The sequence below is a fragment of the Mobula birostris genome, chromosome 20 (assembly GCF_030028105.1).
Source record: "Mobula birostris isolate sMobBir1 chromosome 20, sMobBir1.hap1, whole genome shotgun sequence".
Classification (NCBI taxonomy): Eukaryota; Metazoa; Chordata; class Chondrichthyes; order Myliobatiformes; family Myliobatidae; genus Mobula; species Mobula birostris.
Window position 1 is genome coordinate 408,995 of NC_092389.1, and position 26,286 is coordinate 435,280.

Consider the following 26,286-nt stretch of genomic DNA (forward strand, 5'->3'; position numbering starts at 1 on the left):
ATATTCTAGTCCTCTTGAAATGAATGCTAATATTGCATTTGCCTTCCTTACTGGACTTCAACCTGCAAATTAACCTTTAGGGAATCCTGCACAAGGACTCTCAAGTCCCATTGTACCTCAGATTTTTGTATTTTCTCTCCATTTAAAAAATAGTCTATGCTTACCATACACTTCCCAACACTGTATTCCATCTGCCACTTATTTGCCCATTCTCCTAATCTGTACAAGTCTTTCTGTAGCCTCCCTATTGCCTCAAAACTACTTGCCCTTCCAGCTTACTTTGTATCGTCTGCAAACTTTGCAACAGAGCCATCAATTCTATAATCCAAATTCTATAGACCTGAGGTTAGCTCTAAATTTCCTTGATATTTCTATTTGATCTTGGCATGCACGTGTATTTTATTGTTATCATTTGAATTAATGTTTATCTTAATGAAGTAATAGCAAGAAAGTTGCCATTAAATTGATATTAATTTTAGTTTATTTCTGGTTCATGTTTGATGCTTTAAATGTGTAATAAAGCTGACTTCTGTTTTATTTCAGTTTTGCAGAGTTCTGTTTAGTCCACCTGCTCTTGAAAAGAAACCCTGGTACCTTCTCTCAACAGTTTCTCGAATGCATTTTCCACTTCAACGCCTATGAAAATCATGAAAAGTACAATAAGTTTTCTCAAACTGAGCGGTACGTATATTTCAACTTTAAATTATGGTTATATCGTATTGACATCAACCTGAAAAATCTTCTTACAAATAACGTTGAATGCTTTACAAAATTCACATTAAAGGTGAACTGTGTCATCTCATTGCTTTCTATTAGCCAGGGTAAAGGTAACTACTGAGTGGGTGTTCTCTTTTTATTTATGTTACCTATTACATTTTTTAAAAACTACTTGCATTACAAAAATTAAACATGCAAGTTAACAAATGTAGGAAGCTGAAAAGAAAACAAGAAGCTGCATGTGCAGAAAGAAATATTTCAGGTGTGTGACCTTTAGTCATACTGTGGAAAGGTGCAAATATCAATGGTTTTAGGATTCGCACTAGTTTTCTGCTTCTGTTTCTTTATTCATAACACTACACAGGAATCTAGCAATTCTGTCCAAATTAAATGACAATATCAGCTCCAGATCTCTTGAACTATAACCTAAATGTAAAAGTTGTGGGATTCTCAACGTGCTTTCACTGTTAGGTCATTGGTACAAAGTTATCATTTGTCTGTTAATACAGTGCACAGATTTTCATACCCTGATTTATTAAGTTCATTTTAAGCAAGAGTTTCCTGATCAGCCAATATTTTCTGACTTGTATTTTGTGTTGCACACCATTCTTTTTCCCATTGAATCATACTGTGATCACTCTTTCCAAGAGGATCCCCAACTACAAGATTGCTAATTTTGCACAGGACCAGATCTAAGATAGCATGTTCCCATGTAGGTTCATAGAAACATAGAAAGTAGGTGCAGGAGTAGGCCATTCGGCCCTTCAAGCCTGCACCGCCATTCAGTATGATCATGGCTGATCATCCAACTTAGAACCCTGTACCTGCCTTCTCTCCATACCCCCTGATCCCTTTAGCCACAAGGGCCATATCTAACTCCCTCTGAAATATAGCCAATGAACTGGCCTCAACGGTTTCCTGTGGCAGAGAATTTCACAGATTCACCACTCTCTGTGTGAAGAAGTTTTTCCTCATCTTGGTCCTAAAAGGCTTCCCCTTTATCCTCAAACTGTGACCCCTCGTTCTGGACTTCCCCGACATCGGGAACAATCTTCCTGCATCTAGCCTGTCCAATCCCTTTACAATTTTATACGTTTCAATAAGATCCCTCCTCAATCTTCTAAATTCCAACGAGTATAAGCCTAGTCGATCCAGTCTTTCATCATATGAAAGTCCTGCCATCCCAGGAATCAATCTGGTGAACCGTCTTTGTACTCCCTCTTGAATGTCTTTCCTCAGATTAGGGGACCAAAACTGCACACAATACTCCAGGTGTGGTCTCACCAAGGCCTTGTACAACTGCAGTAGTACCTCCCTGTTCCTGTACTCAAATCCTCTTGCTATGAATGCCAGCATACCATTCACTTTTTTCACCGCCTGCTGTACCTGCATGCCTACTTTCAATGACTGGTGTACAATGACACCCAGGTCTCGTTGCACCTCCCCTTTTCCTAATCAGTAACATGCTGTTCAAGAAGGCTATCATGTACGCATTTTATGAAGTCCTCCTTAAGTCTGCCTCGACCAACTTGATTCACTCAATCTATGCACAAGTTAAAGTTCCCCACGATAACTGCTGTTCCATTCTTACATGCCTCAGATATCTCTGTTTATTGCCTGTGCCACTGTAATGTTATTATTCAGTAGCCAACAGACAACTCACAAAAGTGATTTTTTTCCCCCTTTACTATTCCAAATCTCCACCCAAATGGATTCAACATTCTGCTCCTTAGATCTTACATCGTCTCTCACTTTCACCCTAATCTCATCTTTAATTAAGAGCGCTACCCCACCGCCCTTACATTCCTGCCTATCCTTCTGTATTGCCTGATGCCCTTGGATATTTAATTCCCAATCTTCTTCACCCTGCAACCACATCTCTGTAATGGCCACTAAATTATTCACCTTTAGACTGATTTGTGCCACAAGTTCACTGACCTTGTTAACACTCACTGTGCCTTTAAAATCTACTAATCTTTGTCTCTTATGCACTTGACTTTTCTGCACTCCACCCTTGCTTTTCTCTTTTTTAACTTTTACTTTATCTTTATCTACAGTTTTCCTTTTTACTTTATCCATACTTCTCCAATCTGTTGAACCCACCCCTCTACTATTTAGTTTAAAGCCCTATCCACAGCCCTAGTTATGCGATTCACTAGGCACAATCCAGGTCCCATCACGGTTCAGGTGGAGCCCGTCCCATTGGTACAGCTCCCTCCTTCCCCAACACTGGGGCCAGTTTCTCATGAATTCAAACCCACTTCTCCCACACCAATCCTTGAGCCACGCATTTAACTCTCTAATCTTCTTGACCCTATGCCAATTTGCACATGGCTCAGGTAGTAATCCAGAGATTACTACCTTTTTGGTTCTGCTTTCTAATTTAGTCCCTGGCTGCTCAAATTCCCTCAGCAGAACCTCCTTCCTCGTTCTACCTATGTCATTGGTACCCACATGGACATGACAACTGGATCTTTCCCCTCCCACTGCAAATTCCTCTGCAGGTCAGATAAGATGTCCCGAACCCAGGCACCAGGCAGGCAACAGAGCCTTCGGGACACTCTATCCTCACGACAGAGTACTCTGTCTATTCCCCTGACTATGCTATCCCCAATTACCACTACATTTCTCTTCTCTCCCCCTCTTGAATGGTTCCCTGAACTACGGTGTCACAGTTAGGTTGCTCATTCTTCCTACTGCCCCCGCTCTCATCTACACAGGAAACAAAAATCTCAGACCTGCTGGACAAGCTCAAGGGCTGAGGCTCCTCCAGCACTGTCTCTTGGATCCAACTACCCCCTGAAACAGAATCCAGGTAACTCTCCCCCTCCCTGATGTGCTGCAGAGTTTGAAGCTCAGATTCCAGGTCATCAAAAATGGAAAACAGTTGCTTTTGTAGTTGGAAGCTAATAAAGCCTCAGCATCACATCCGCTCTTGTATTCTAGACCCCTTGAAATGAATGCAAACATGGCATTTGCCTTTCTCACCACCGATTCAACCTACAAGTTAACATCTAGGGTGTTCTGCACAAGGACTCTCAAGTCCCTTTGCATCTCAGATTTTTGGATTTTCTCCCTATTTAAAAAATAGTCCACACATTTATTTCTACTACCAAAGAGCATGACCATGCATTTTCCAACATTGTATTTCATTTGCCACTTTCTTGCCCATTCTCCTAATCTATCCAAGTCCTGCAGCATACCTGTTTCCTCAACACTACCTGCCCCTCCAACAATCTTCGTTTCATCTGCAAACTTGGCAACAAATCCATCTATTCCATCATCTAAATCATTGATAGACAGCATGAAAAGAAGTGGTCCCAACACCGACCACTGCAGAACACCACCAGTCACCGGCAGCCAACCAGAAAAGGATCCTTTTATTCCCACTCACTGCCTCCTACCAATCAGCCAATGCTCTAACCATGTTAGCAACTTTCCTGTAATACCATGGGCTCTTAACTTGGTAAGTGGCCTCATGTATGGCACCTTGGCAAAGGCCTTCTGAAAGTCCAAATGTACAATGTCCACTGCATCCCCTTTATAAATCCTACTTGTAATCTTCTCAAAGAATTCCAACAGGTTCATATTATTTGTTACATAAACAATTTGTTCAAGTTTTTTGTCACTCAACAAATGAATACAGCTAAATGAAACAATATTCCTCTTGGACCAAGGTGCAAAACACTGTGCATATGTTCCATACAGCACATAATATTCACGAATTTTAAAAGTATTTTGTCAATGTACAATTTGGCATAAAGTTAAAAATAAACATATGACATTTACAACGGTATAATGCTCCTGGCACTGTCATAAAAATGTGGTAGCAAGGTGTTCAGAACTCTCACAGCCTGGGGGAAGAAACGGTTACCCAACCCAACCTCGTTCTTGTATTGCGGTACCTTCTTCCTGATGGTAGAAGGTCAAAGAGAATATGCAACAGATAGGGGGAGTATCCTTGACAATGCCGGGGGCTTTGTGAACCCAGCACTTTTGGTGTTTGTCCTGGATGGGAGGCGGGGGGGAGGGACCCCCAGTGCTTCTCTCAGCAGTCCTCAAAATCCATTGCAGGGTCTTGCAGTCAGATGGTTTGCATTTCCCAGTATCAGACAGTGATACAGCTGGTCAGGACACTCTCAATGATCCTCCAGTAAAATGTGGTTGGAAGAGGTGTGGGAAGCCTCACTTGCCTCAATCTTCTCAGGAGGTGGAGGTGCTGATGGGCTTTCTTGACTAAAGAGGCGTTGTTGATTGACCAGGTGAGATCATCCATAATGTGCACTCCATTTAGATGTGAATGCAGGAAGTATGGTAAGTACTTCACAAATGACTGGAACATTGGTGATGTTGATAGTAAGGAAGGTGGTCTTGGGCTACAGGACAATATTGATCATTTGATAAGATGGCTAGAGTGACGGCAGGTGGATTTTAATCCCAACAAGTGTGAAATGATACACTTTATAAGAAAGAGGGTTAGAAAGGCTAAGACCCTTCATCAGGATTTAAGTGCTTTGCTCTGGATTTCCAGCATCTACAGAATCACTTGTGTTAAACAGTCACTCAGCCACAGCTGGAATATGGTGTGCATTTCTCATGGCCACACTTGAGGAAAGACATGTCTACACTGGAGAGGGTGCAGAAGAAACTTTCTAGAATGTTACAGGAGATGGTTACGAGAAAATGGATAAGACTGGATTTGTTTTCTTGGAGCAGAGGATAGAAGGGAGATCTGTTAGAAGGATACAAGAGTATGAGGACATCAATAGGTAGATAGCAGGAAATTTTTCCCCACAGCAGAGCTGTGTAAAACTAAAGGGCACAAGTTTAGGGTAAAGTTAAGAAGGGATCTGCAGAAGAATTTTTTTCAGATGGTATATGGTTGGAATATGCACTGCCTGAGGGGTGCTGGAGACATGTACTTACAATTTTCATGAAATCTGTAAACAAGGACTTAAATAGCCACGGCTATGGACTGAGTATGCGTAAATGTAGATGGATAGTTTATGGTGGGCCTAAGGGCCCATTTCTTTCTTTGTATGACTATGAGCAATTGAAGATGAAAAACTTCAGTAGCAACATTCAGCTACTTTTAGCAGGAGGCTGTGAACACTCTTCCATGAGAAAACAACCCATAACCTGAGTTTCATAAAGCAACCAAAAATCATTGTAATTCAAAGTTTTTTTTTCAAATGAATACGAATGGTGCAATTCTCTCTATTTTAAGTTTACAGCTATATTAATAAGAAAATTAATATTTTACAGTGTTGTAATTCTTTAATTTTTCTGAACAGTTGATGTGTGTCACAGATTGGCTGCTGGCCAGTTAAAGTCCTGGCTCTTTTTGAATGTATTCAGTATTTTTGGAAAATGGAATGCTCCATGTTTTAACTGACTGTTCTGTCCATCTCCAACAGAGAGAGGAAACTATTTTCCTTGAAGGGGAATAAAAACAAAGAGAAACGAATGACTATTTACAAGTTCTTGTTGAAACACTTCACAGATGAACAACGCTTTAATGTTACCAATAAACTTGCTCATGATATCCTAGGTATGATTTTCTGTTCTCTCTCAAAGTTTCTGGTGCAGTTCTAAATCTAATAACAGACTTATACATTAAAGTGTTTGTACATCACTTCATACATTATACTATTTATCAGCATATACTACACTGAAACTTGTTTTCTTATAGTCAAAGAAATACAACAGAATCAATGAAAAAACTACGCACAAAGACTGGCAAACAACCAATGTGCAAAAGAAGACAAACTATGCAAACACTAATAATAAATAATACCTAGAACATCAGTTGTAGATTCCTTGAAAGTGAGTCCATAGATTCACTTTCTGTAGATTTCCCTAGATGTAAACTTTGATTAGCATATGTCCTTGATATATATTTAAGCTAAACAATGTAAAGCTGCTTACAAACTGAAAGTCTCAAGTAAAGGATGGATCAGTGTTAGATAGTGGGAATAATGGATGTGGAAACATTATTAAAGAATGATACATGATATCATGTACTCACAAGTGTCAAATGAATCAATTTTGAGATGCAGAATGGTATCCATTCGAAATTACCTGCAATTTTCTTTGAATGGTATCCATTCAATATCAATATTAAGTTCTCTTTGACTTTTTTTACTTTAATATTCTTCCACGTAATGGGTGGCACATTAGCATAGTGGTCAGCGCATCCCTTTACAGCACCAGCAATCACCAATTTGGGTTTTATTCCTGCCACTATCTGTAAGGAGTTTTTTACATTCTCCCCATGACCACATGGATTTTCTGGGTGCTCCAGTTTCCTCCCACATTCCAAAGATGTACAGTTAGAGCTTGTTAATTGTGGGCATAATACATTGGCACCGGAAGCATGGTGATACTGTACTTGCGGGCTGCCCCCAACACATCCTCACTGAATTGATTTGATGCAAACAACGCACTTCATTTTTGGAAGAGTTATAATTTATAGTTATAATTTCTATATTTGTATGTAATTTTAGCATGCTTTGTTGATGGAATACTTCCTTTGGACATGGAGGCAAACGAATTGCTGTCGGACACATTTATGGTGATGAGTTGCAAGGAGATCAAGCTGTCTTCTATCAGAGCAAAACTTAGTGATGAAGCTCAGCTGGACGATGAAATGGCCATGGCTAATGCAGTCATGCAGGCAGCACAGAAAAAACTCATTTCTCAGGTAACTATAAATGCTAGATAATGGCAATGCATGTTCACCTTCGATAGGCTGGCCGACCAAGTGTTTTTAACACTATGTTATGATTTCAAAGATGTTCATGACTACGCACCATATTTTATTTAAGATGAATGGGGAAATGTCAGAGGTAAGTTTTTTTTTTACAGAGTGGTCATGTGAAACACACTTGCAGGGAGGGTGGTAGAGACAGATATGTTGGGGGCCTTTATTTATTTATTTGGTGGTGCAGCACGGAGTAGGCCCTTTCGACTCTTCCAGCAATCCAACAACCCTAATTAATCCTAACCTACTCATGGGACAATTTACAATGACCAATTAACTTACTAACTGGTATGTCTTTGGACTCATGGGAGGAAACTGGAGCAGCTGGAGAAAAGCAACATGTTCCATGGGGAGAATGTACATACTCCTTACGGAACGGCACCGGAATTGAACTTCGAACTCCAAAATGCCCCGAGCTATAATAGCATCATGCTAACCACTACACTACTGTGGCACCCTTTAAGAAATTTTTTGATATGCACATGGGTGACAAAAATGGAGGGCTATGCAGGAGGGAAGGGATAGATTGATCTTAGAGTAAGTTAAAAGGTCAGCACAACCTCGTTGACTGAAGGGCCTGTACTGTGCTATAATGTTCTATGGATCTTTATTAAAGTGGTTATAGCATAATGATGAATTTACTGAGTTCTATCTGAAGTCATGAGTTTGAACCTCCCCCATAGAGCTGTAGAATTTAAATTTTAGGAATTTACTAAATTCTAGGATATAAAGTCAGCGCTGACAAAACCCATCTGTTTACTGTTCTTCAAGGAATCCTTGCAATGCGGTTGGCTTTTACCTTACTAAAATGGTTCAGTAAGTCACTCAACATAAGAACAAAGGATGTAAAGACCAATTGGCCCCTCAAGGCTGTTCTAAATGGCCTCAATACTGCCCATTCCTCTCTCCCCCCACATTCCTTGTCTCTTCTGTTGTTCAAATTTATGTCCATTTCTTATTCTCACAACATGGCAATGGGCCCTTAAGCCCAACTAATCCATACCAAACAAGATACTTAACTAAGAGTGTTCCATTAGTCCATGTTTGGGCCCATTATTCTGCCTTAGAAAAATAGAAAACCTACAGCACAATACAGGCCCTTAGGCTCAAAATGCAGTGCCGAACATGTACTTACATGTACGAACATGCCTTGAATGCATTCAATGACTGTACCTCCAATGCTCTCTGTGGTAGGGAATTCTAAAAAGTCATAACCCTCTGAGAGAAGAAATTTTTCCTCCTCTCCATCTGCATTCTAAAATAATGCCCCTAGTTCTTGAAACTCTGCAAGGATGCTCTCATCATCAGTTGAATATCGAGCAGAATTCAACATAAAGGTATTTTACAATCCTTTGTCTCAGTAATGTTAAGTGGTGGAAATATTTAGCATTTTTGAACAAAGGAGAGTTAACTTCTCAGGTCAGCAATCTTTCTTCACAACTGTGGAACATTTACAGAATAAAACAAAATGCTGAAATCACTAAAGGTGAGGCAACATCTGTGGGGGAAAAATATCAGTTTGATAATTGATATAAGCAGGAGTCTGTATTAAAAGAAATAACTGGTTATTTTAATATCGCCAATGCATACAATGGTTGCAGTAACAGATTTGTCCAGGAGAGGCTTTGATGCAAAAAAGTATGTAATAAAATGGTTACGTTTTTAGTTTGGGATACCTCATCCAGAAGTTACTTTGGTCTACTTCCCACAGACATAGAATCTGTTCAGAATCTCCTGCTAAGATCTCTGGGCCCTATTTTAAAATAATCTGTTGTGCCAAACAATTAGAAAGTTAAGCTTACTTAGTGAAAATTTAAAATAAATGTTTATTCACAGGTGCAGAAGAAAAATTTTGTCGAAAACATTATTCCTATTGTGTCATCCTTGAAGAGCCAACTCGAACAGAAGCATATCCCGGCACTTAAGGATCTCATGCATTACTTACGAGTAAGGGATTCCTGTTAATTATTATTCTTTGAGTACACTTAATGGAGCTTCACCATACCTGAATAATCCTCACTTTTAAAATGTGCAGTCATAATAATTTGGATTATTTTATTAACACCAGTTTACTCAAGTAAGTTTGTTATTGGATTGATAAATGGATTTAATTTAGTTATCATCTAAATTATATTTTAAACTTGAATTATGTATCTGTCTATTCTTCCTCCAAACATGAGAAAATCTGCAGATGCTGGCAATCCAAAACACACAAAATGCTGGAGGAACTCAGCAGCCCAGGCAGCATCTATGGAAAAGAGTAAACAGTTGATGTCCTGATGAAGGGTCTCGACCCAAAACGTCGATTGTTTACTCTTTTCCATAGGTGCTACCTGGCCTGCTGAATTCTTCCTACAGTAGAGTTTTCTTAAGACCATAAGACACGGGAGCAGAATTAGGCCATTAGGCCTATTGAGTCTGCTTCACCATGCCATCGTGACTAATTTATTTTCCCTCTCAACCCCATTCTCCCTGTAACCTTTGACACCGTGACTAATCAAAAACCAATCAGCCCTTAAATATACCCATTGACTTGGCCTCCACAGCTGTCTGTAGCAATCAATTACACAGATCCACCACCCCCTCTCTGCTGCCTGTTATGCAGTTGGCATTTAGGGCAGCAATGAAGGTCCTTCATCTCCGACGGTGCTCAAGGCTTCCTTCATTTGTCAGTAATTCAGTTTTCACTATTGTCAGTCATGAAGGTTCTGGGTGGAGGCTCAGGGATATCATCGCACTCAGATGTAGAAAGATTCTACGCGGCTGTTTCACCAGTCAGGGTTGTTAGCCCCGAGCTGAAACCCCGAACCTAGAGAACCAGTGGACCACTCTTAGTCTGGCCTCTGCCCTTTGACCTGTTTGGCATGGGTGATCCCTACCATAAAGCCCTGACTCCAGCCAACATAGCGCTGCAGGTTATCGAGGCACACAAGCCTCCAAAATACAACAAGGTTGTGCTCCTCTTCGAGGCAACCACCAGCTGGTGAAAGAAATTCCTGTTCTAAAGATTTAATTTCTAGTTTAAATGCCAAAACTTAAAGGCACATGAATTAGCCCTCAAGTGCCCTCCCCTATGTCATGACCTACCTTGAGAGGTGGTTCATTAAGTCAAATGATTTAATGAGGTTGCATGCCACAAATGTTACCAAGGCTTTGTATAGCTGCTGCAGGCTACATTTCCCAGGGCTTGAGTAACCTGACAGCTGAGGGAGGTGACAACAGATTTTGACTGAAGTATTTATCCTGATTGCATTTCTCATAAGCCAGGAGAATCAGGAGCGTTTTTTTTTTACCCAGCCCTTTCCTTCCCCAGCCTCCAAAGTTCACCACTTCCCTTTCACTGGGGATTGCAGCTCCTTCCCCCAAACTCCTATATTATTTTATTTTGCTCTGATTCTTAAATGCCATCAGCTCAGTAGATTGTCTGGTAGCCTATTCTGTGGGACTTGGTTAACTGTAGAATGGCATTTCAAAGTTGCTGGTGAACGCAGCAGGCCAAGCAGCATCTGTAGGAAGAGGTACAGTCGACGTTTCAGGCCGAGACCCTTCGTCAGGACTAACTGAAGGAAGAGCTAGTAAGAGATTTGAAAGTGGGAGGGGGAGGGGGAGATCCAAAATGATAGGAGAAGACAGGAGGGGGAGGGATGGAGCCAAGAGCTGGACAGGTGATTGGCAAAAGGGGATATGAGAGGATCATGGGACAGGAGGTCCGGGAAGAAAGACAAGGAGGTGGGGGGGGGGGCCCAGAGGATGGGCAAGAGGTATATTCAGAGGGACAGAGGGAGAAAAAGGAGAGTGAGAGAAAGAATGTGTGCATAAAAATAAGTAACAGATGGGGTACGAGGGGGAGGTGGGGCCTAGCGGAAGTTAGAGAAGTCGATGTTCATGCCATCAGGTTGGAGGCTACCCAGACGGAATATAAGGTGTTGTTCCTCCAACCTGAGTGTGGCTTCATCTTTACAGTAGAGGAGGCCGTGGATAGACGTGTCAGAATGGGAATGGGATGTGGAATTAAAATGTGTGGCCACTGGGAGATCCTGCTTTCTCTGGCGGACAGAGCGTAGATGTTCAGCAAAGCGGTCTCCCAGTCTGCGTCGGGTCTCGCCAATATATAAAAGGCCACATCGGGAGCACCGGACGCAGTATATCACCCCAGTCGACTCACAGGTGAAGTGTTGCCTCACCTGGAAGGACTGTTTGGGGCCCTGAATGGTGGTAAGGGAGGAAGTGTAAGGGCATGTGTAGCACTTGTTCCGCTTACACGGATAAGTGCCAGGAGGGAGATCAGTGGGGAGGGATGGGGGGGACGAATGGACAAGGGAGTTGTGTAGGGAGCGATCCCTGCCTTTTATATATTGGCGAGGATATAGGAGGCCGTGGATAGACATGTCAGAATGGGAATGGGATGTGGAATTAAAATGTGTGGCCACTGGGAGATCCTGCTTTCTCTGGCGGACAGAGCGTAGATGTTCAACAAAGCGGTCTCCCAGTCTGCGTCGGGTCTCGCCAATATATAGACAATATAAACAATTTCCACCCTGGGAAAAAGTCTCTGGCTGACCATCAATCTATGTCTCTTTTCATCTTGTACACTTCTATCAAGTCACCTCTTATGCTCCTTCACTCCAGAGAACTGCCCTAACTCACTCGACCTATCCTTATAACATGCTTCCTAATCCAAGCAGCAGCCTAGTAAGTCTCCTCTAACGAGGTGACCAGACTCAACACAATACCCCAAGTGTGGTCTAACCATGGTTTTATAGCACTGCAACAGTACTCACCACTCTTAAACTCAATCTCTTTGACTAATGAAGGCCTACACACCATGCACATTCTTAACCACCCTACCAACTGGTGCTAAAATTTGAGGGTTCTATGGACATAGGTCCCAAGATCCCTCTGTTCCTCCACACTGACAAGAATTCTGCCAGTAACCTTATACTCTGCCTTCAAGTTCAACCTTCCAAAGTGTGCCGGCTTCCTTTATTTTGACCTTAATATTATGTACTTTTACCTTAGGAAGTGATGCAGGATTATCGGAATGAGGTCAAAGAGCTTTTTGCTGCTGATAAGCAGCTTGCAGCTGAGTTGGAATATGATCTCAAAAAATATGAAGAGCAGGTTGCCCAGGAGGAGGAGGAGAGGGAGTATGTACCCGCAGGTGCAGCTGTGGTATGTTTTCACCCCTACAGTCTTTCTGATTGATTATACTTCGATTGAGCATAATAGAATGGGTTAGTTTGTTAAAAGCCTTGGGTAAGTACAAGCATCTACCATCTACAACTCACTACAACCATTGGGCAGGAGGTACAGGAGCCTTGGTTCCACAGCACCAGGTTCAGGAACAGTTATTACCCAATAACCTGAACCGATATAGATAAGTTCATACACCACAACTCTGAACTGATTCTAAAAACGCAGATTTTTTCAAAAATTTGCAGAGTTTGTCTTTTGTACACTGGTTTGTCAGTCGTTGTACAGTATTTAGATTTTCATATTTCTATTGCATCTCTTTATTTTCCTGTGATTGACCTCAAGAAAAAGAGTCTCAAGGTAACATACAGTGCCTATAAAAAGTATTTATCTACCCTCCTGGAAGTTTTCATGTTTTATTGTTTTCCAGCATTGAATCACAGTGGATTTAATTTGGCTTTTTTGACACTGATCAACAGAAAAAGACATTTTCGTGTCAAAATGAAAATAGATCTCGACAAAGTGATTGAAATTAATTACAAATATAAAACAAAAAATAATTGATGCACAAATATTCCCCCCTTAATATAACACATCAAATCATTACTGGTGCAGCCATTTGCTTTTAGAAGTCACATAATTAGTCAACTGGAGATCAGTTTTTGGAGACCCATGTGCAGTTAAGGTATTTCAATTGATAGTAGTAAAAATACACCTGTATCTGGAAGGTCCAACTGCTGGTGAGTTAGTATCCTGGCAAAAACTACACCACGAAGACAAAAGAACACTCCAAGCAATTCTGCGAAAAGGTTATTGAAAAGCACAAGTCGGGAGACAGATACAAGAAAATTTCCAAGTCACCGAATATCCCTTGGAGTACAGCTAAGTCAATCATCAAGAAATGGAAAGAATATGGCACAGCTGTAAATCTGCTTAGAGCAGGCCGTCCTCAAACACTGAGTGACCGTGCAAGAAGGGGTCTACTGAGAGAGGCCACCAAGAGACCTGTGACAACTCTAGAGGAGTTATAAGCTTCAGTGGCTGAGATGGGAGAGACTGCACATACAACAACTGTTGCCTGGGTGCTTCACCAGTCACAGCTTTATGGGAGAGTGGCAAAGAGAAATCCACTGTTGAAAAAAAAACTCACATGAAATTTTGGCTAGAGTTTGCCAGAAGGCAGTGAGAGACTCTGAAGTCAGCTGGAAGAAGGTTCTATGATCTGATGAAACCAATATTCAGATTTTTGGCCATCAGACTAAACACAATGTTTGGCATAAGCCAAACTCCACACGTCATCAAAAACACACCATCTCTACTGTGAAGCATAGAAACATAGAAAATAGGTGCAGGAGTAGGCCATTCGGCCCTTCGAGCCTGCACCGCCATTCAGTATGATCATGGCTGATCATCCAACTCAGAACCCTATACCAGCCTTCCCTCCATACCCCCTGATCCCTTTAGTCACAAGGGCCATATCTAACTCCCTCTTAAATATAGCCAATGAACTGGCCTCAACTGTTTCCTGTGGCAGAGAATTCCACAGATTCACCACTCTCTGTGTGAAGAAGTTTTTCCTAATCTCGGTCCTAAAAGGCTTCCCCTTTATCCTCAAACTGTGACCCCTCGTTCTGGACTTCCCCAACATTGGGAACAATCTTCCTGCATCTAGCCTGTCCAATCCCTTTAGGATTTTATACGTTTCAATAAGATCCCCCCTCAGTCTTCTAAATTCCAACGAGTATAAGCCTAGCCGATCCAGTCTTTCATCATATGAAAGTCCTGCCATCCCAGGAATCGATCTGGTGAACCTTCTTTGTACTCCCTCTATGGCAAGAATGTCTTTCCTCAGATTAGGGGACGAAAACTGCACACAATACTCCAGGTGTGGTCTCACCAAGGCCTTGTACAACTGCAGTAGTACCTCCCTGCTCCTGTACTCGAATCCTCTTGCTATGAATGCCAGCATACCATTCGCCTTTTTCACTGCCTGCTGTACCTGCATGCCCACTTTCAATGACTGGTGTATAATGACACCCAGGTCTCATTGCACCTCCCCTTTTCCTAATCGGCCACCATTCGGATAATAATCTGTTTTCCTGTTTTGGCCACCAAAGTGGATAACCTCACATTTATCCACATTAAATTGCATCTGCCATGAATTTGCCCACTCACCTAACCTATCCAAGTCACCCTACATCCTCTTAGCATCCTCCTCACAGCTAACACTGCCGCCCAGCTTTGTGTCATCAGCAAACTTGGAGATGCTGCATTTAATCCCCTCGTCTAAATCATAAATATATATTGGTGGTAGCTGCGTCATACTGTGGGTTTGTTTCACTGCAGCAAACCCTGGAAGGGTTAAAATGAATGCAGCAAAATCTAGGGAAATCCTGGAGGAAAACCTGATGCAGTCTGCAAGAGAACTGCGACTTGAGAAGATTTGTTTTTTAGCAAAACAATAACCCCAAACACAAAGCCAAAGCTACACAGGAATGGCTCAAAAACAACAAAGTTAATGCCCTGGTGTGGCCAAGTTAAGAGTCCAGACCTCAATCCAATTGACAGTTTGTGGCTTGACTTGAAAAGGGCTGTTCGCTCATGATCCCCATGCACTGAATTGACTTTATTACTTGTATGCTTCATATACATGAGGAGTAAAAATCTTTACGTTACATCTCCATCTAAATATGTAACTTATAGTAATTTATAATAAATAGTATGTACAACAGGATAGTCAATATAACATAGAAATACAGTTGCGTCAGCATGAATTAATCAGTCTGATGGCCTGGTGGAAGAAGCTGTCCCGGAGCCTGGTGGTCCTGGCTTTTATGCTGTGGTACCATTTCCCGGATGGTAGCAGCTGGAACAGTTTGTGGTTGGGGTGACTCCGGTCCCCAATGATCCTTCAGGCCCTTTTTACACACCTGTCTTTGTAAATGTCCTGAATCATGGGAAGTTCACATCTACAGATGCGCTGGGCTGTCCGCACCACTCTCTGCAGGGTCCTGTGATTGAGAGAAGTACAGTTCCCATACCAGGCAGTGATGCAGCCAGTCAGGATGCTCTCAATTGTGCCCCTGTAGAAAGTTCCTAGGAGTTGGGGGCCCACATCACACTTCCTCAACTGTCTGAGGTGAAAGAGGTGTTGTTGTGCCTTTTTCACCACACAGCTGGTGTGTACAGACCACGTGAGGTCCTCGGTGATGTGGATGGCGAGGAACTTGAAGCTGTTCACCCTCTCAACCCCAGATCCATTGATGTCAATAGGGGTTAGCCCGTCTCCATTCCTCCTGTAATCCACAACCAGCTCCTTTGTTTTTGCAACATTGAGGGAGAGGCTGTTTTCTTGACGCCAGTGTCAGGATGATGACTTCTTCTCTGTAGGCTGCCTCATTATAATTTGAGATTAGGCCAATCAGTGTAGTATCATCAGCAAATTTAATTAGCAGATTGGAGCTGTGGGTGGCGACACAGTCATGGGTATACAGGGAGTAAAGGAGGGGAGTTAGTACACAGTCCTCAGGGGCTCCTGTGTTGAGAGTCAAAGGGGCAGAGGTGAGGGAGCCCACTCTTACCACCTGCTGGCGATCTGACAGGAAGTCCAGGATCCACCTACAGGGTGAAGGCTGAGGTCTCTGAGCTTCTTGTCAAGCCTGGAGGGAATTATGGTGTTGAATGCTGAACTGTAGTCCAAGAACAGCATTCTCACGTAAGCATCCTTCTTCTCCAGATGTGTAAAGATGGTAAGTAGAGCAGTGGCTATTGCATCGTCAGTAGATCGGTTGTGTCAGTAGGTGAATTGTAGGGGTCTAGTGTGGGTGGCAGCAAGCCGCAGATGTAGTCCTTGACCAGCCTCTCAAAGCATTTGCTTATTATTGAGGTGAATGGTACAAGGACAGTGGTGGATAATTTGAAGTAGGAAGGCACTCTACACTGGGAGAGGGGGAGATTAAAAATGTCTGTAAACACACCTGCCAGTTGTGCCGTGCTGATCCTGAGTACCTGCCCTGGGATGCTGTCCGGTCCCACAGCCTTGCGGCTGTCCACCTGTTGGAAAGACCTGCGTAACTCAGCCTCAGAGATGACCAAGCTGCAGATTGCATCAGCTATAGGTCTCCTCGGGCTCAGTGATAGCAACATTGAATCGAGTGTAAAAAAGGATTTAGCTCGCCTGGGAGAGAGATGTTGTAAACCCCACTGCGTTTAGCTTTGAAGCCTGTGATAGTGTGCAGACCTTTCCATAAGCTGCGTGTGCTGTTGGTGGAGAGTTCTGTCTGGATCTTGTCCCTGTATTGTTGTTTCACTGCCTTGATGACTTTGCGCAGATCGTAACTGCATTTCTTGAGCTCCTGCTGATTACCGGCAATGTAAGCTCTGTGCCGCACGGTAAGTGCTGCTCACACGGAACTGTTGATCCAGGGTTTCTGGTTTGGATACACCCTGACCAATTTCTGGAGGACACATCCTCGATGCAGAGAATCTGACAGAGCTTGAGCGATTTTGTAGAGAAGAATGGGGAAAATTTGCAGTGTCCAGATGTGCAAAGCTGATAGAGACCCATCCACACAGACTCAAGGTTGTAATTGCTGCCAAAGGTGCATCTACTCAATACTGACTTGTAAGGGGTGAATACTTGTGCAGTCAATTATTTAGTGTTTTATATTTGTAATTCATTTAGATCACTTTGTAGAGATCTGTTTTCACTTCGACACAAGTCATTTTCTGTTGATCGGTGTCAAAAAGAGCCAAATTACATCCATCATGATTCAATGTTTTAAGACAATAAAACATGAAAACTTCCAGGTGGGGGGTGAATACTTTTTACAGGTACTGTATATGTACCGTGATAATGAATATACTTTGAAATTTGAAGAAATTCAAGTTAATTTGACATTTTCAATATAGTTCTTAGAAAACTTTCAAATTAAAGAATAATAATGGTAATGCACACAAAATGCTGGAGGAACTCAACAGGTCAGGAGAAAAGTAAACAGTCAATGTTTTGGGCCGAGACCCTTCATCAGGACAAGAAAAAAAGAGATGAGAAGTCAAAGTAAGAAGAAATACACGGTAGTAGGTGATGGGTGAACTGGGAGAGGGGGAGGGGTGAAGTAAAGAGCTGGGAAGTCGATTGGTGAAACAATAACCTTTGTAATTAATTGTTCCCCCCCCCTTTGGTAACTTGGTTATGGGATGCTGCAAGGCTTTTCCTTGACAGAATATGTTTTTATATTCAGTATGCAGACCATATTTTCACTTTTTTTTGTCTCTAAAGTTATCAAGAATTTCACCTGCAGTGCAGACTGGTGTACCAGTTGGAAATGAAGCCCAGTCTCCGAGTACAAAAGTTGCCCAACCTGTAATCTCACAGCTGAGGACCCCCATTTCAGCATGTGGGATTCTTACTCCTAGAACACCTCAATTCTCAAAGCCCAGGTACAATAACTATATGTTCTATGTACTTTGCATTTTAGTATGAGTTTTTACAGCATTATTGGATTTACTACTGAAAATATGCCACTGAACATAGTGAATGAATAATGAATCTGATACAATCACAATTGCTACTTTAATCTCAAAAATTCTAATCCTTTTGTAATGGTTTAACACTAGGTTCTGCAGATGCTGGAAATCTTAAGTACCACACACACGGTGCTGGTGGAACTCATGTCAGGGAGCATTTATGGAGAGGAATAAACAGTCGACATTTTGGGCCATGACCATCCTGATAAAGGGTCTTGGAACAAAACATCAACTGTGCATTCCTCTCCATATTTGATGGCTGAGCTGCTGAGCTCCTCCAGCATTTTGTAAGTGTTGCACAGTCCAGCTTTATGTTTTCACATCCCAGAACTGAAACAAACTGCAGTAATCAGTTATCAAAGGCCTATAAGTGCAAATGGTACATAATATCCCTTTAGAACAGAAATGAGCCGGAACTTCTTTAGCCAGAGGGTGGTGAATCTGTGGAATTCATTGCCACAGATGGCTATGGAGGACAAGTCATTGGATATATTCAAAATGGGGTTGATAGGTCCTTGATTAGTAAGGTTGTCAAAGGTTACGGGGAGAAGGCAGGAAAATGGCGGAAGAGATAATAAATCAGCCTTGATGAAATGTTGGCGCAGACTCGATGGGCAAAATGGCCTAATTCTACTCCTATGTCTTATGGTCTTGTATTCATCCATGTACCTATCCAAACTTGTATGAAATGTTGAAATCAACCACACATCCACCAGTTACAGGCACTGGCAGCTCTTTCCACACTCTCACGACCCTCTGAGTGAAGAAGTTACCCTTTCTGTTCTCCATAAACGTTTCCCATTTCACCCTTAACCCATGACCCCTGGTTGTCATCCCACCCAATATCAGCAGGAATAGCCTGCTTGCATTTACCCTATCTATACCCCTCGTAATTTTGTATACCTCTATCAAATCTCCCCTCAATCTTCTACATTCCAAGGAAAAAAGTCCTAACCTATTCAATCTTTCCTTTTGACTCAGGTCCTCCAGACCTGGCAACATTCTTTTAAATTTTCTCTGTACTCTTTCAACTTTATTTACATCTTTCCTGAAGGTGGGTGACTAAAGCTTCACACAATACTCCAAATTAGTCCTCACTAACATTTTATACAACTCCTGTACTCAATACTTTGATTTATGAGGGCCAATGTGCCAAAAGCTTTCTGTACGGCACAATCTACCTGTGACACTACTTTCAATGAATTATGTACTTGTATTCTCCGATCCCTGTGCTACATTACTGCTCAGTTCCCTAACATTCTCTGTGTAAGACCTACCCTGGTTGGTCCTACCGAACTGCCACACCTCACACTTGTCTGCATTAAATTCCATCTGCCATTTTTCAACCCATTTTTCCAGTTGGTCCAGATCCCACTGCAAGCCATGATGGCCTTCCTTGCTGTCCATTAGACTCCCACCTTGGTGGCATCTGCAAAGTTGCTGATCCATTAACCACATTATCATCCAGATCGTTGATATAGATCAGGGGTCGGCAACTTTTTTGCCTCCGTAGGCTGGATCGCATATTAATAAGCGGAGGGTGGGCCAGATAAATGCCATAAAAAACTTGAAATATGGGAATTATCCATTTAAATACATCTAGTTATGTTTTGCCTCAAATTAATGAATAATGCATGCTAGAAAATCATTTGTGCCTAAGGTTGCCTACCCCTGATATAGATGACTAACAACAATAGACCCAGCACCAGTCCCTGCGGCACTACACTAGGGACAGGCTTCCAGTCAAAGAGGCAACTACCACTCTCTGGCTTCTCCCACAGAGCTAGTGTCTAATCCAGTTTACTACCTCATCCTGAATGCCGAGAGACTGAACCTTCTTGACCAACCTCGCATGCGGGACCTTGTCAAAGGCCTTGCTGAAGTCCATGTAGACAATGTCCACTGCCTTGCCTTCATCAGCTTTCCTGGTAACTTCCTCAAAAACTGTATAATATTGGTTAAATGTGAACTATCACACATAAAGCCGTGCTGTCTATCCTTAATTAGTCCATGTCTATTCAAATACTCATATATCCAGTCCCTCAGAATGCCTTACAGTAACTTTCCCTCTGCTGATGTCAGACTCACCGGTCTGTACTTTCCTGGTTTAATTTTAGAGCTTTACTTGAGCAGTAGAACATCATTAGCTATCCTCCAATCCTCTGGTACCTCACCTGTCACTAAGAATAATTTAAATATCTGTTCTAAGGCCCCGGCAATTTCTGTACTTGTCTCTTGTGTCCTGCTGTGTTATTTGTTCAGTTTCTTTCCCATTAGCACAGTTTGTCCAACTGATTTGTAACTTACACTCCTTTGTTTGAATTCCCATTCTCTTGTTTTTGTTTCAGACTTCTAGCATGTTTTTTTCAAATTTTCATTTATAAGTTTTCAGTGCACTGAACCTTCAGTTTCATAAATAAAGTGCATCTTCAGTTGACAAAGCAATTACAAGAAAATTCTGTAAAAGACTATTGTAAAGGCAATCACTGGTTCACGTAATTACACTTTTACTGCTCAGTTGTAAGTTCACATTTATAATGCTCAATGTTTATAAGTTCATTGAAGCATTAATAAAACAAGACAGAAGACTTGGCTACTTATAAACAGAGATTCAGACCGTGCTGGAGATCTTGAGCAACATACACACAACACACACTTAGCTCCTTCCATTTTTAACCTACAGATCCATGTCCCTAAGTACCGTGGCAATTCTAAATTCTGCCAGGAAGGTGGCGGAAATAGGTCAAAAAAGGGGTACTACTGGGTCTGTGTTACGACTTTCCACTGCAAGGAGCGGCAGCGTAACTCAAAAGCGTGCTGATGCTGCAGGTAGGTCAATTTGACAAGGTTTTTATTAATTTTGTTTGGTTTCTGATTGCTTTCTAGCATGCTCACTGAGAGCTTAACTCAAACAGCTCAAGTTGTACTGTGCAGTGCACTATGGTCCTGTCCTGGTGTTGGAGGACTTAGAGTGTGTGTTTGAGGAAGGAGGGCGGAAAAGGAGCTTGTTTCTTTTTTTTATTTTGTTGCTGTTGTTCTGTTGTTGTTGCTGGTTGTGTTCTGCTGAACATAGTGGGCCCCTATGTTGGCACCAGAATGTGTGGCAGCACTTGCAGGCTTGCACATTTTTCAGTTCTGTTTGTTATTAATACAAGCAATGCATTTCGCTGTATGTTTTGATGTACATGTGTGAAAATTAAGCAAGTACGTGCATTAAGGTGAAATGGTAGCATTGTGGTTAGTGCAACCGCTTTAGAGCAGCAACGATCACCAATTGCAATTCAATTCCTTCTGCTCTGTATAAGGAGTTTGTGTGTTCTCCCTGTGACCACATGGTTTCCTCCAGATGCTCTGGTTTCCTCCCATGTTCCAAAGACATACAGTTAGGATTTGGGTCAGCAAGCTCTGGGCATGCTATGTTGGCACTGGAAGCTATGGTCCTGTTCTGGGTTGGAGGACTGTCTGTGCGTGGGAGGAAGGGCAGAAAATCAGCTTGTTGCTGATTGTGTTGTGCTGAACATGGTGAACACCCAATGTTAGCAATTCTTGCAGGGTGCTCAGCACAATCCTTGCAGATTTGATTTGACACAATTGACGCAAGTCACTATGTTTTGCTGTACGTGAGACAAATAAAACCAATCTTTATCATTAAATAAATGAATCTGAATCTGGTTATCATTAAATAGTGGGGAACGGTTAAACAACAAACTTCCATGGTGCTTTTGGTATGGTTGTCTTCATCAACTCAAGGCACGGAGTAAAAGAGTTGAGATGTCAATTTAAAAACGTAGGTTACACCACCCTTGGAGTATTGAGTATTCTGTACAGTTCTGGTTGCTACGCTACAGGACGGATTTATTAGCAGTAGACGATAAGACCATAAGACATGGGAGCAGAATTAGACTATTCAGCCCATCAAGTGCAGAATCACGAGAATGTTACCTGGAATGGAGGGTTGAAGAAACTGCATAAGCTGGGTTTATTTTCACTTGAATATAGGAGGCTGATGGGTGGCCTAAAAGGGTTTTACAAAATTAGGATGGCCATGGACAAAACTAGAGGGTCTGGATTTAGAATAAGGGAAGGGGGAGATGTAAGGAGATGAACTTTCTCATCTGTGTTGTTGGAAGCTGTCACATTTTGCCTGGCTGGGTGGCGATAGCAAGTACTCCAACCAAATATAGACGAGCATTATCCAGACAAGCATTTGATTTATAGAAAGTTATGACTGACTGCTCGGAAATGGGATTAATATAGGTGGTCCGCATGGACACAGTGGGCTGAAGGGCCTGTTTCTGTAATGTATATTTCTGTGACTCCTTAAGTTGCGTGTGCTTTAGTCTAAAAACTGGTAGCTAAATTGTGCTTGGGTCTGGAGAATGAATGAGACAGCTGAGACCGTCTTTGAAGAGTTGATTTGATAAACCCTTGAAACTGAAGATGACAGGTATTAACACAGCAAAACATGGAGAGTAGTTTTATATCACAATTACAAATAGTTGACAAAGTTGGTGTTAAATTGCCTTCCTTGTCTGTTGGAGAATCGAATCAGAATCAGGTTTATTATCACTGGCATATGTCATGAAATTAGTTGTTTTGTGGCAGCAGTACAGTGCAATACATTTTTTAAAAATTACTATAAGTTCCAATAAGAAATGTGTATCAAAATAATTACGTAGTGCAAAAAAGTGGGGTCGTTTCCATAGATTCATGGACCATTCAAAAATCTGATGGTGAAGGGGGAAAAAGCTGTTCTAAAACGTTAAGTGTGTGTCTTCAGTCTCCTGTACTTCCTCCCTGATGCGAGCAATGAGAAGAGGGCATGTCCTGGGTGATGGGGGTCCCTTTTTGAGGGACACTGCCTTTTTGAGGCATTGCCTTTTGAAGATGACCTTGATGCTGGAGAGGCTCGTGCCCAGGATGGAGCTGGCTGAGTTTACAACACTTTGCAGCTTTTTCCTATCCTGTGCAGTGGCACCTGCAGAGCAGAATGCTCTCCATGGTACATCTGTAGAAATTGTCTAGAGTGTTTTACTGTTGTTCTGTGCAATTTTCTACTGATGCTGACTTCTCTTTGATTGCATTGATAATTAAAATGGTGCCAATTGCTAACGTAGGGGCCTGCAGTTATCAATCTGTTTCTAAAGAGATCTAGCATGAATAGGGATGCATTTTAGTTCATTATGTTGCATGGCTTCTACAATGCAAGCTGGTGTTTTGGGGGCAATTGGAAAACTGGGATTTGGCGTTATTATATATGTACAGTGAGCAGCTGTGTTGCATGTTTGTTTAACCGGCACTCTCTCCGTGAAGTTCTGTTGCAGGGTTCAGGAGAGCGCACAAGGTCTGATGCTTCATCAACCAATGCCTCCATGACTGAACGAGCGATCAGTACTCCAGACCGTAAGTGATGTTAAGGTTTAAAAGTTGTAAATGTGCCTGGATGGAATATATTACTGGAAGATGAGAGGGAAGCTCTTTCCCCATGGTGTCTGACCACTAATGAGAGCACAGGCTGGTTCAGCAATACCCAACATGTCAGAATGTGGAAGGGAATTAGAATTAAAATGCTGGGACGCTGGGAAGGTATGCTTCTGGTGGATAGAGGGCAAGTGCTCTATGAAGCAGTTCCCCAGTTTACACAGGCCTCCAGTCCGAGAGGCAACCATCTACTCCCTTCTCCCATAAAGCCAGTGTCTAATCCAATTTACTGCCTCATCTTGAATGCTGAGTGACTGAACCTTCTTCACCAACCTCCCAAGCGGGATCTTCTCAAATGCCTTACAAAAGTCCATGCAGACAACATCCACTGCCTTCCCTTCATCCACTTTCTGGGTAACTTCCTCTTAAAAACTCTATAAGATAGGTTAGATGTAACCTGCCACGCACAAAGCCATGCTGACTATCCTTAATCAGTCCATGTGTATCCAAATACTCATATATCCGGTCCCTTAGAACACCTTCCAATAACTTTTCCACTACTGATGTCAGGCTCACCGGCCTATAATTTCCTGGTTTATTTTTAGAACCTTCTTTGAACAGCAGAACAACTTTGGCTATCCTCCAATCATCTGTTACCTCACCTGTCGCTAAGGACATTTTAAGTATCTGCTAGGGCTACAGCAATTCTGCACTTGCTTCCCACAGGGTCCAAGGGAACACCATGTCAGGCCTGGGAATTTGGGGATTATCCCTTTCAACCCCAGAAAGTTGCATACATCTACAAAATCAATCATGCCTCAAAAATAATCTCGGGGCTGAATTGTGATTTATTTCCAGATGTATATGACAGTTGCAAAGAATGGTACGTTTCCTGCCAAAGCTGCATATCGAGCCCAGCTCCTTTCTATATAAGCAGCCGTTCACCAGTTGTATCTGCTTTCAAAGTTGGTTTAAAATACAAAATAATGAGAAATACTGATGATATTGGTTGCCCTTGGATAAGAGTCTCCACTCCAGCGGATAAATTAAACCACTGCTGAACATGAGGTGTCAGAGCAGTCTGTCCTGGATCACAGTGTTTCTTCCAACAGTCTGGGGCATAGTGTTCTCCAGCACTTTTGACCTAGATTCTCCCACAAGACAAAACATCCTCTCTTTGCTCACCCTCTCAAAACTCCTCACAATGTTGTATGTTTCAATCAAGTCACTTCTCAGTATTCTGCTCCAACAGATGTCCAGCTTGGATAGGCCTGCAGTGTTTGACTTCTTTCATGAAGAATTATTTCATTTGTCGGAACATTGTAACGACATATTTGACATGGTCCATTGTAAATTAAACCCTGTACAGTTTGGAACATTGGTATCAATCATTTTTAGTTTCTTTGTAATAATTATGCATTATGCTCTGAATACTTACTATCTTTTCTAAGCAGATGATAAATACATAAACTTTGGATATAAATACAAAGTTTCAGAAATCTCATCCTTTGATTAAGAGTGACTTCAGCTTGTCTCTGTAGCTTTATTAGCTACATATGTTTAGGATTAGTGAATTGTGGCTGCGCTATGTTGGCACTGGAAGCATGGTGATGCTTGTGGACTGCCCCCAACACATCCTCGCTAATTTGATTTGATGCAAACAATGTATTTCACTGTATGTTTCAATGTACATGTGACAAATAAAGCCAATCTCTTTGAATTGGAAAGAGAATAGTTATGGTAAACCTAAATCTTATTCTTTTGCATAAATCACCCCATCATTTGGCACAACATGTCAACCAGGGTTTTAAAAAAATAGCATCACCATCAACCTCCTCACCAAACACAAAATGAACTATAACCAAGTTATAGATCTTTAACTGATCTTTATGTAACTTCTAATTTGTTTTCTTTCAGGAACAATTGAGAATGTGACCTTTGGTGCAGGAGTCAGCTACATTAGTATAAATCAAACTCCAGCATCTGAAAATCGTAAGTCATATTGTGCTTAACTATATTTTATGGGGGAAATTAATGTTCATTCCTTATGGATATTGTGTGTGTTTTTTCAATTACAGACTTGCTTAAATTAATAATGCTTCAATGCAAATTAATCAATGTTGGGGAATAGAACTTGTGCTTTCCGTCAGGGTTCTGTATGACTTGCTTCCACTCCAATTCTGAGAATTGAGGCTGGTGAGACCTCCGTCCACCAGTATCCTGGGGAAGGGAGTGGGGCGGTGCAGGGGAAGAAACTCTGCCACTCTTGTCCTGTATTGGCTAACGTGCCTTCAGAGCCACCATGTGATTTACTCTGAACTGTGTCTCATTTTGGGAGCAACTTGGCTTCGATAGTAAATGTTGGCTTCACTACCACCATTATAGTGCATTAACAAATGACTAAATGGGACCTAAAAAAAAATTCTGTCTTCATATATGATACTAAGATTGGTGGAGGGACAGGTAATGTTAAGGAAACAGGTAGACTGCAAAAGGACCTAAGACAGATTAGGAGAATGGGCAAGAAAGTGGCAAATGAAATACAATGTTGGAAAATGCATGGTCGTGCACGTTGGTAGTAGAAATAAATGTGCAGACTATTTTCTAAATGGGGAGAAAATCCAAAAATCTGACATGTAAAGGAACTTGGGAGTCCTTGTGTA

General features: G+C 41.8%; 1 protein-coding gene across 1 annotated transcript in view; it reads left to right on the plus strand.

Annotated features, from left to right (window-relative positions):
• The window catches only part of ncapd3 (non-SMC condensin II complex, subunit D3), a 214,493-nt gene that overhangs the window by 177,565 nt on the left and 10,642 nt on the right, over positions 1 to 26,286 (plus strand). Inside the window, exons 25-33 of the mRNA XM_072283812.1 lie at positions 544 to 681; positions 6,135 to 6,268; positions 7,224 to 7,420; positions 9,317 to 9,427; positions 12,500 to 12,652; positions 17,955 to 18,115; positions 20,886 to 21,031; positions 23,516 to 23,605; positions 25,541 to 25,615. Coding sequence (XP_072139913.1) covers positions 544 to 681; positions 6,135 to 6,268; positions 7,224 to 7,420; positions 9,317 to 9,427; positions 12,500 to 12,652; positions 17,955 to 18,115; positions 20,886 to 21,031; positions 23,516 to 23,605; positions 25,541 to 25,615 — 1,205 coding nt within the window. The remainder of the gene's footprint in view (positions 1 to 543; positions 682 to 6,134; positions 6,269 to 7,223; positions 7,421 to 9,316; positions 9,428 to 12,499; positions 12,653 to 17,954; positions 18,116 to 20,885; positions 21,032 to 23,515; positions 23,606 to 25,540; positions 25,616 to 26,286) is intronic.